Source organism: Artemia sp. Qi Xiang Cuo, chromosome 5, assembly GCF_049724085.1.
Source record: "Artemia sp. Qi Xiang Cuo chromosome 5, ASM4972408v1, whole genome shotgun sequence".
Taxonomy (NCBI): Eukaryota; Metazoa; Arthropoda; class Branchiopoda; order Anostraca; family Artemiidae; genus Artemia; species Artemia sp. Qi Xiang Cuo.
Window position 1 is genome coordinate 6,829,655 of NC_142798.1, and position 11,195 is coordinate 6,840,849.

Sequence of the window (11,195 nt, forward strand, 5' to 3'; positions counted from 1 at the left end):
GGCATCTGCGAGTAGTTTTTGACTGCGTACAAAGAATTTAAGAGGATGGTAGGGTGACCAGCCCTGGTTTGATTCGTTGTACCATTTTACTTTTTTTTTTTTAGGGGGAATGGTTTAAACAAATTACCAAGAGAATGATATCACTTGCATTACTCGAACGGCATCTAGAAAAATGCAAGAACGACCTTAGATGGCTCTGCTGCATGTATAATAAATACAATAGGCTTCTTCGTAAAAAATGGTATAACGTAGAATTGTTGCACGAAGTTCGGCGTTTAAGCCGAACCTCGATTTTATTCTGTAAGCCTTTTGAACAAACCCGTTAACCTTCCGTCTCCCCACCATTCGGCTATTGATGGCTCTAGATAGGGTAAATTATTGACAAATGAATTTGCTGAATAAGTGAGAAACGAGTTTTGGTTCGACTAGTTTATGCATCCTACAAACAAGAAAAAGTAAAATAACGGGAAATTAATTTAATATAGTGACACTACAGCCAACTTTTCAGCAGAAAAATGAACATGTCACATCTGTTTTTAAGTGAAACCCCACAAGGATTTTCAATCTGTATTAATGGAAGCATAAAGAGCGCCTGTGACCCCTCAAATTAACCCCACCACCGCCCATCTTACCCACAAAATTTTAGGAGAACATAGGCGTTTTGTTCCTTATTTACAGAGGATTCATGCAAAGATCTAAAGATGCAAAGATCACCCAATCTGAGTGATTAGAGAAGCAAGGATGACAATTCGCCTTTGCAACTACTTCCCCCTTCCAATTGCAACGTTTAGCAGATATATAGGTATATTGCACCTTGTTTGAAATTAATAAAACAAAGTTTTTTCTGATGGAAGTAAAGAGCAAAGGTGAAACATAGAACGAACGAAATTATTGCTTCGCAGTTGATATCGACATAAATATCTGCACTATTGGTTCAAACAAACTGTAAGATTTTTCTAAATTTACAGAATTCTGAAAAAAATATCACTTAACTGAAAACACAAAATCTACGCAACAAAATACGATTATAAACAGAAACGTCCTTAGTTACAATGCAGAAAATAAAAGACTGCTCTATAATACTCTCAATAGTCTTTCACCAGCCATGAAACCAGTGTATTTAGTAAGATCATTAAGATCTTCTCCATTTTGATCTGACACCATTTTCGACGGGTTTCAGTTTCTTTTTCAAAATTTCTGTAAATTTGTTTTTAAAATGACTTCTTACTATCAAGATTAATCAAAATAGTAGTTACCATTTCTGAATCAGCTAATAATGGCAATTTTTCTCCATAGGCAGTTTTTTAACATATTTTTAAACTCTTGGTCACAACGTGCCATGGTTCACTCTAGACATGAAACATCACACATCGGTTTTTGATCTGTGTGACTGGAGAAGCAATGTCGGTTAGTGGAACACACAGCAGCCCCTCCTTCCCTGCTGCTAACATTTTAGCATATAAGAAGGGGTTTTGCACTTTGTTTCTAACTGTATTATGCAGAGAATGTCAAACTATTTGGTAGCAGAATAATGTCAGGCCATGATCTACAAAAGACCCCCCCCCCCTGTCATTATGATGTGCTCCTCTGGTACTATTCATGAGCAATCGCCATTCTCCAGTTTTATTACATCAGCACTGATATTGGTTTTGTATATTAAGGTGGCAATTGGCTGAGAAACCCAGGTCATCTTTGGCAACAATGAGCTTGCAACTTTTACTACTTGGTTTAGCTATGATTAGTTTCTGACATACATTTTGAGGTTAATAACATTATATCCATCTCTTTCGTGGAGACTGAATTGCAACCAAAAATCTGAAACCTTCTTTTACAAAAATGGGAGGAAAGGTTGTTACTTGTTTTAAGCCTAAAATACTGATGTTTTGTTTTAAGAAACAAAATATTTCGATAAGAGCATAAACTGGAGCAATCAGAGCATAAAACATCAAGACAATTGAAAACGAACAACATATTTTATAAAAGAAGCAAAAAAATTAGCATGCATACTTTATGCATTCTTGGAAGTATCAATGTTGATTGAGTGTCAGGAAATAGAGAATAAACTGGGTTTTAAGCAAATAAAGTGTAATTCTAAGATAGTATTTCTGTATATGCACTATTATTGCTCTAAAATAATAAATTATACTTGGGACATACCATTTGAAAGTCACAAAAAAAATGGCTACAACACCACATTACAAAGGAAATGTAAATACAACTGGAATTCAATCTCAAACAAAATCAAGCACAAAAAGTGATTCAGAGTCACAGAAAAAGTATTTTTTTAGTACCCTATTTAGCTCAAATCATATTAAAAACGATTCAGGCTACAAAAGACTTACAAATTAGAATGAGAAAAATTGAAAAAAAAATCTAAAATAAAGGGGACTAGAAACAATGTTAAATTATTTGCTCTTTCATCTCCTTTTCTTTTGAAAAAAAAAAATAAAAATTCAAAAGCAAAGGCAAATTCCTTAGCAAAAGAACTTGATTCCAGGCTTAACATTACTAGTTTAAACACTTTTGCCAATGTTAAACTAACCTGTACTGTTCTCAAAAGCTGAAAAATTTCTTGTGCTCTGAAAACAATGTCCTGGACTGTATCTTGACCAACCTTGCAAAGACTAGCTAGATTTAAGGCAACCTCCTTGGGAACTGATTGGGACTGAGGTTGTGTACTGGACTGAGAGAATGATCCTCCAAAGCTGCCTGGTGACGACTGACTAGCGGAAATAGGTAGGTTTGATGGTGTACCTGGTTGAGGCAGAGGTGAAGTCAAAGGCTGAGAAGGGGCTGAAGGTGGTCCTTGCTGACTGTACATATCTACTAAAATAAAAAGGGCAGCTTTTTAATTTAGCCATGAATCTGCTAATGGTATAAAACAAAAATATATTTTACACTTGTTTTTACTGTGAAATGGTTATGCTCATTTTAGATGTGCATAACCCTGTTTTAGAATAGGGAGCAAATGTGTTACCCAAGTGAAAATCTAAGGGTAATTTCTTAGAAATTCTCAGAAATATGTCATTCTTTGTTTTGAACATGTCTACTAAGAACCAGAGCATTGGGACTTTCTTGAGTGTGCAAGAAAACTGTTGTACCCAGAGAACAGTAACAGGGGCTGTTACTGTTCAACTAAAAGAACAAGGGACACTTTTAAAGAAATAATTAAGTTATTGAAATATTTAAGTGACACCAAATAGTGTCAACTTGGCATTTTTATTGCCCCCTTTTAGATAAAAGATAAATGATAAGATATTTATTTCAAAAAGATCACTATCACAAGCCCACAAAGGGCCTTTTCATTTTCAGTTTTGATGCATAGGAGCACAGTGTTTTCATCATAACTGTCCCCAAGTGGGAGGATGTCCTCCTTCCTCTAATATTAGCCTGGGCTGTACAGAGACGTATTATGGAGATTCCAAAGCCCCTCCAGTGTGCAAGTAAAATTTCACTCATTGGAAAATGAGGGAACTATAACTATACTTTCGTATTTTACCCTCCCCCCCCCCCTATCCAAAGAGTCAGATAAATAGATGAAAGAAAACAATGTATATTTTATGAAATTGTGATTTGATTAATAAGAAATTAAAACTACTATCAACAGGAAAGACAGGAAAAATGTAACTAATCTTAGAGCAAAAGTCTGATGAATATTTACAAAATAGACGACCAAAATTTTTATTTTGATATTACACTTTCTCAACTGGTGCAGATGTTTTTTGTTTTTTTTTGCATTTACCACATAGGAACCAGCCAACAGTAAATCCACTGTTGATTCACTTACAAGCTGTACACATTCTCAAACTCCAATTTTAATATTATTAATAATTCTGTTTCTAAGAAACAAGAATTTTATACATCAAGTCGACTGTGACAACCCTTTTCTTTTAACTAAAAACAAATTTTCAGTGAGTAAATCTTTGCAATAAAACTTCAAATTTTTATAACATAACACAAAACTGTATTTAATTTGCCAATTTTGCGTTGTGATATTTATTTTTCATAGGGACCATCAATAATCTATCTCTCAATTTTTAATTGCAGGAAGACATAATTTTGAGGTGATGAGACATGGATATTATAAGCCAGCTACAATTAAAGTTACAAAAAAGAGTAGTTTAGATCAAATTAAAAATTACAAAATGTGCTATAAAACCTGATTGTAAATGGATGTTTTTGATGAATAGTAAAGTATAAGGCATGAATAACTTCCTCTAATAAGTGCCCCTCTGCATGTTTCCCACTTCAACATCAGTTCTTTGTACAATAATAACAGAGAAAATCTGTAACTGCATTCTTTGTATAAAAAATAGGAATTATAAATCTAAAGATAAAAAATTTGAAATCAGAAAATAATTGGAAAAATAGCCAAAACATCTGCTGGAGTATGTAGAATGCCACCAAGATAGAGCCAAATAAGCAGTGACCTGACCAGCAGTTCTTTTACTTTCAAGTCTAACAAAAATCAATAAATATAATGTAAAGTGCTAACACAGAAGAATTTGAAGATTAATGACATCTGGATGAGCAACAATACAACAATACTGGTCTTGTTTTGGAGTTCAAAGTTATAAACAACTAAAATGGGATACTTTATGAACATTATTAAATCAGTGAGATTTTTTACAAGTGAATTAATTTAACATTTCATAATAAATGGCTTGAGATTATGGTGATTTATAATCCTGGCCTATATTTCATAATCAATTCACAGATCTTCTATCATGTAGCAACAATTCACTTGAGGCAATGACATATAATACTGACCTACATTTATTAACTGAATCATTGGAATTGATTTCAACAAACATTCAGCATCCATACCCTTCATGCACAGGACTCAAGGGAATTATGCTGTGCTAGATGTGGCGGGAGAATGTAAGGAGGAGAGGGGCTAGAGAGTTGTTTACATAGTAGTTAGTTGGTTATAGAGAGCCATGGTACCCACCGGGCTTGCCCCTTAAATTGCTGGGACAAGGTAGACAACTTTCAACACTTCCCTTGTATTCACCTTTAAATAGTAAGTCCAGAAAAATGATATCTGACTTTTGTCAAAAATACAAAAAAAAAATGCTCACTCAAGGGGAGGTGGCCAGTGCTCTAAATGCAATGATTGGTATCATTTTGAATGTAGCAACACGACTTGGGGAGAACTAAACACAAAGGAAATGTAAGAGGTGTAAAGGAACAAAAAATACGCCAAGTCCCAATTCTAAACTTTAGAATGGCTCCTTACATTCAGTTGAAAATCTTTTATTTTTATCTAATCATATAGAATACAACAATGTAGTTACTATACAATTAATTAAAAAAAACCTTTTCCACAAAATAAGTTTTTCAAAGAAAAGTAAGTAACTCAATTAAACAAAAAATGAGCAAAAATAAAATCAAAAAATCTACCAAGTGTGAAACTACCCCAAATCAGCATCAGTAAATAAATGAAACCCAAAACGAACAGAAATTACAATAAATAAGTGAGTCAAACTCAAAACGAACAGAAATTAACATAAGTTGGGCTCAAAACCCCAATGCCTTCCCAGGCCAGAACATAATTTGTACCTTACTGAAAAAATATAAATGTTTTTACTTTTATAACTTGAATAAATCAAATAATATTAACATTTTGATTACTAAATATCAGTATATGTATATTAAACTGACAATGCTCATTCATTTGTATTTTTTTCAGTAAAGTGCAAATTATATTCTGGCCTTGGGTTTCAACTATGTCGAGCAAAATGGATATGTCAAAATTTTGATTGCATATGTTTTGGAAAATGGTGGGAGTGAGAGGGGGGTTAGTTGACCTTCAATCACTATCGACTATCAAAAAGGGCACTAGCCCTTTCAATTTCCAATTGAATGAGCCCTTTTTGATGTTTCTACAACATTGCTTTCTATAAAAAACGTTATATGCCCCCAGGGCATATCTTACAACCCTTGCCCTGAGGGCTGTTTAGGCGAGGGGTTGTCATCCTTAAAGACCTAATTTCCGAAATTCTGATTGGATGTGTTTTGGGAAAAGGTGGGCATAAGAGGGGGGTTAGTTGCCCTCCAATAACTTTTGACTATTAAAAGGGCACCTTTGAATTTCCAATTGAATAAGCCCTTTTTCAAGTTTCTACAACAAAGATTTCAATAAAAACCTTATATGCATCCAGGGCATAACTTATAAAACTTGCCCTAAAGACTGTGGGGGGAGTGTCCTGCTCAAAGGTATGATTTCCTGAACTTTAAACTACATGGAAAAAAATGGCTATCTCAAAATTTTAATTAGATGTGTTTGGGGAAATGGTGGGCATGGAAGGGATGTTAGTTGCCTTCTAATCACTTCTGACTATTAAAAAGGGTACTAGCTATTTCAATTTCCAATCAAATGAGCCCTTTTTGAAGTTTCTACAACAATGCATTCTATAAAAAACTTATATGCCCCCAGGGCATAACTTACAACCCTTGCCCAGAGGGCTATGGGGGCAGTTGTCATCCTCAAAGACCTAATTTCCAAAACTTAAAACTACATTGAATAAAATGGCTATCTCAAAATTTTGATTAGATATGTTTGGGGAAAAGGTGGGTGTGAGAGGGGGGTTAATTGCCCTCCAATCACATTCAACTATTAAAAAGAGCATTAGTCCTTTGAATTTCCAATTGAATGAGCCTTTTCTGAAGTTTCTACAACAAAAATTTCTAGAAAAACCTTATACGCCCCCAAGGCATAACTTGCAACACTTGCCCTGAAGGCTGTGGGGGAGTGTCCTCCTCAAAACATAATTTCTATCTGGAAATCAACTATTCTGAACGAAATGGCTATCTCAAAATTATGATTGGATGTGTTTTGGGAAATGGTGGGCGAGGGAGGGGTGTTAGTTGCCTTCCAAGCACTTTCAACTATTAAAAAGGGCACTAGCCATTCCAATTTCCAATCAAATGAGCCCTTTTCAAAGTTTCTATGACAACTCCTTTGATACAAAGTGCCCTGGTATGAAAAACAAAAAAATAATAATATATTGTGCCAACATTGTTCTTTACTTAGGCAGTGTGATTGTCCTGCCTATGATCAGAAATATCAAAATTAGAAATGCATTTTTTTCTGTTTTACAAATTCAATACCCCTTTCAGGAATGAATATGGATACAGACTTAATTTGAAATATTGTAAAAAAAAATTCTTTTGGGCACCAATTCTTTAGTTTTTGTTGCATCAAACCTTTTCTCTTCTTTTTCATTGCCATAGTGCAAATTGCAAATTTATTATACACATATGCCCCTAGTGGTTATCAAAATATGTACAGGCTGATATATCTGCTATTCCTACTAGTGCTGCATTTTATGTTGCCAATTTTGTAATTTCACCAATTTGCCTTACCCCTTTTATACTAATTTCAGTGCAAAAATTAAGAGTCAGGTTGTGCCTAGCCATGAATAGTGCATCAACAGTCATATGGCATCTATATCTTAAGAACCTGAGATGATTGGAACAGTCTATTGTCATACCCACCTTTTCTTAGCATTCTTATTGCCTCTCTTAATTAGGAATAAGAAAAGAATACTAACAAATTATTCTTTTTTTGTTATTTTTCTCCCTATTGTCTCTCCTTTTCTTGCAAAATCTTTATCTGTCAAATACAACTAGCCACAATGCCCTTTATAGTGGGATTTCAGCTATTAGAAAAAAATGTTGCTTGCCCCTTCTACTGAGTTGCTGAAGCACTAAATTTAGATTAAAGAAAATGTAGGCAAGGTTAAGATTAGCCTTTACTAACTTTGCTTGGGAATAATTAATTTTAGTTTTCATAGCCTAAAGCTTACCACTTTTATTTCAAAACTGCTTCAACATGGAGTAATGATATAAATATGACTTTTATTACATTGAATTAAACAAAATAAAAGTTTTACTGTATCATTAGACAAACATCCTGGAACATATTCTATGGATTTTGAAAAGCACCTTTTTTGTGTCTTCATTAAAAAAAAATGGTAAAATTGTTGCCTCCCTTTATATTCAGAATTGGTGCCCTAGGAAACTCTTAAAATCACTAATAGGAAACCTAGCTAGCTGGGCAACAGACAACTAGTGATGCCTAACCCATGCCCATTAAATAGCTTGGCAAATTTTTACCAAATCATATTATTGCCTTGCAAATAAAGTAAACATACCACTCAATGCCTTTTTTATGCTCTTTCCAAATATAATAATCATTTTTGTTGGAAATTATTTTTACCCCCACCCCTATTTATACCAATTCAGGGTATATATTTGCACATTAGGGGGGTGAGGGTAAATTTGGTAAAATTCTACTTTAGCTACTTTCGACTATCTTGGAAAGGGGTTAGGTTAAGAAAATGAAACTTTCAGGGATGGGTCTACAGGTTAAAGTATGTCCTGGGAAGATATTTTGAAGTACCCACCTCCACTCCTTCTCCCTCTAGAGGGTCCTGACCTTTGATGACCTTTAAAAATATGTGAGTTATAGAAGTGAAACTTTGCAAAATAGATCTTCTTCTTAAACAAAGTACAACAGACTTGTTTTCAGCTTCACAACTTTGCTCAATCCCAATTTATAAGGTTTTAAAGATATGCAAATACATTTCCTAAATTTTGGAAATAAACTATTTATATGTCTTAAAATTCTACTCAAATAACTGATATTGTATTTTCGGAGCTAAAGCCAGAGAAAAAGAAACTGATAACTGAAAATAAAGGTAAAATGTTGTTTTGTCAAAATTTCAATGGGTATAGACCTGTCATATAGGCAAATTTCATGACCCTCTAGAGGGAGGGGTGGAAGTAGACCCTTCAAAACACCTTCCTGGGACATACTTTAACCTGTAGACCTATCCCTGAAAGTCTCATTTTCCTAATCTAACCCCTTCCCAAGATAGCCAAAAGTAGCTAAAGTAGAATTTTACCGTAAATTTTATTTCTGATGTAAATGAGAGGTAAGTTTAAACTTTCCCCCCACCCCCCAAATTTGCAAACATATACCCTGAATGGGTATATATATATGGGTGGGGGCTAAAATTCATCTCCAACAAAAATGATTATTATATTCACAAAGAGCATAAAAAAAGGCATCAAGTGGTATATTCACTTTATGCACATCCCTGAAATTTTCATTTTCCAAACCTAACCCCTTTCTAAGATAGCCAAAAGTAGCTAAAGTATAATTTTACCCAAAAAAATATTGGTTTCCTCATACAAAACAAATTAAATGAGCCTACATAGGCTACTGCATCAGGCATAATTGACAAAAATTATTAAAGTAAAAAACAGTAACCTATTGAAAAATGAATAAATTTTAAGAAAAAAAACAAGCACTGCCTCTGATGCAGCAGTAAAAATTACTGGTTTATAAATTTAAGAAACCCAGTAGTTGAACAGCCAATCACAACGTCTTAAATATCACTAAAGGTAACCTAACCTCCTTTTGAATTTTTAAGTTCTTTGCCATAAGATAATGAGTAGCAATGGCATCTGTTTGAAGTAAACTATACCAGTGTCTGACTAAAGTTGTACCACATAATATTATTTCTTACCATATGAAAAGCAGGTTCAAAATTTCCTACAACAAGAATAATTTTTCGATTAACTGAATCTTGAACAGATATAAGAATACTGACTCTATTTATGAAATACGAACCCTTCCTATTAAAAAAATTGTATCGTTCAGTCGAGGCTCCTACATAATAAACAATATTTAGCCCTAAATAGTATATATGTTTTTTCGTTTTTAAATTAGAAGACCTTTCAAGAAGTACCATTAATTCAATTTAATTTTATTTTTCTAGCGTTGTATCAATTACTACTAAAATAATTACGTAACATCCTAAACCATTTAATAAACCAAATTGATTGACGTCCATTCCCAAAAAGATTTCATTAACGACGAGATTTAGCTAGCGTTAATTTAAACCAATCAGTTTTTTCATACAATTTTGATTTGCAAAAATTATATGAAAGATCCTCAATGGCCCAAATAAGCACTAGCTAATTCTCAATATGAAATATCTTAAGCCGAACTGGCTAGCGATGACAAACAATAATAAAGAGAGAAAAAAATCGATGAAGAACAAACAAGACAGTGGCCAGTAGAGAGAAAAGATAAAAAAAAATGAAAAAATGCGGATATTTAGCCTGTATGAAAACAAAGCATCTTCAAAACAGAAGAAACAAAGATAAAAACTAAAATACACTAAACACAAATAAAACCATCACCAATATTAACAAGATACAACTGTCGCAACTGATCCAAATAGGTCACAGAAGCTAATAGAGTTATTTTGATGAGAACACCAAAGCAACTGGATAAAAAAGTATAAAGATGAAAATGAAGTTAATTGTTTTATTGAAAAATAATCCTTTTGTTTAGTATCATTGGAGCATTTTTCCGTGGTCTGGTAGGTAATCTCATCCCCTGGTGAATTGGTAAAATCTTATTCCCATTAACTATTGGTTCATTTTTCAAAAGAATGGTTCATTTTTCAAATGTTGACCCAATAATAAATTGGGTCAATATTTACATTGCATGTATCCCTATTTATTAAAATATTAGCAAACATATATATTTTTATTTCAATAGCCTCCCTCGTCCACTGAGAAAAACTTCTATCCTTAGAAATAGCCGTGGCATCACCAGACTGTACAAAATAATAAGGGTGATAAGAGATATGTTCTGCCAAAGCCAAAACAAAGTTTCAGGAGGCTGGCTCAATTTTAGCGTTTTTCTATTGAGTTGGGATGCTCAATAAATCTTTCAACAAATTGTTGGTTAGTTTTACCAATATAAAATTTCTCACAAGAACAAGAAATCTTATATACCCCACTTACTATATTTCCCCGAGTTGAATCCTTTCCAAAATTAAGGAAACTACTTAATGGTCTCACCAACTGGAGATATGCATCAATGTCATATTTCTGTAAAATTCGATAAGTATCTCTCCTAAACCCGGTACATAAGGTAAAGAAATGATATCTTTAAACATATTTAATTCTAAGGACTGTGAAACTCCAATTATTTTATTAATGTGTTTTATACGTCTGTTTTCGATTATTTTATTTATGAATTTAATTTGGTAACTATTATAAAATAAAACAGTATAATGTAAAATGTAAATTAAATCAAAATAATGTATGTTATAAAATAGTATAATATAAATAAATATATAATATATAATACAATATATAATATAAAA

At 33.1% G+C, this 11,195-nt stretch overlaps 1 protein-coding gene across 2 annotated transcripts in view; it reads right to left on the bottom strand.

Annotated features, from left to right (window-relative positions):
* Positions 1-9,440, bottom strand: part of MED30 (Mediator complex subunit 30) — a 46,700-nt gene extending 37,260 nt beyond the window's left edge. For both annotated transcript variants that reach the window (XM_089088703.1, XM_089088704.1), the window contains exons 1-2: positions 9,349-9,440; positions 2,543-2,826 (exon numbers count right to left, since the gene is read on the bottom strand). In XM_089088703.1, the coding sequence (XP_088944829.1) occupies positions 2,543-2,821 (279 nt within the window). In that variant the 5' untranslated portion in view covers positions 2,822-2,826; positions 9,349-9,440. The remainder of the gene's footprint in view (positions 1-2,542; positions 2,827-9,348) is intronic.
* Between the last annotated feature and the right edge of the window lie 1,755 nt (positions 9,441-11,195).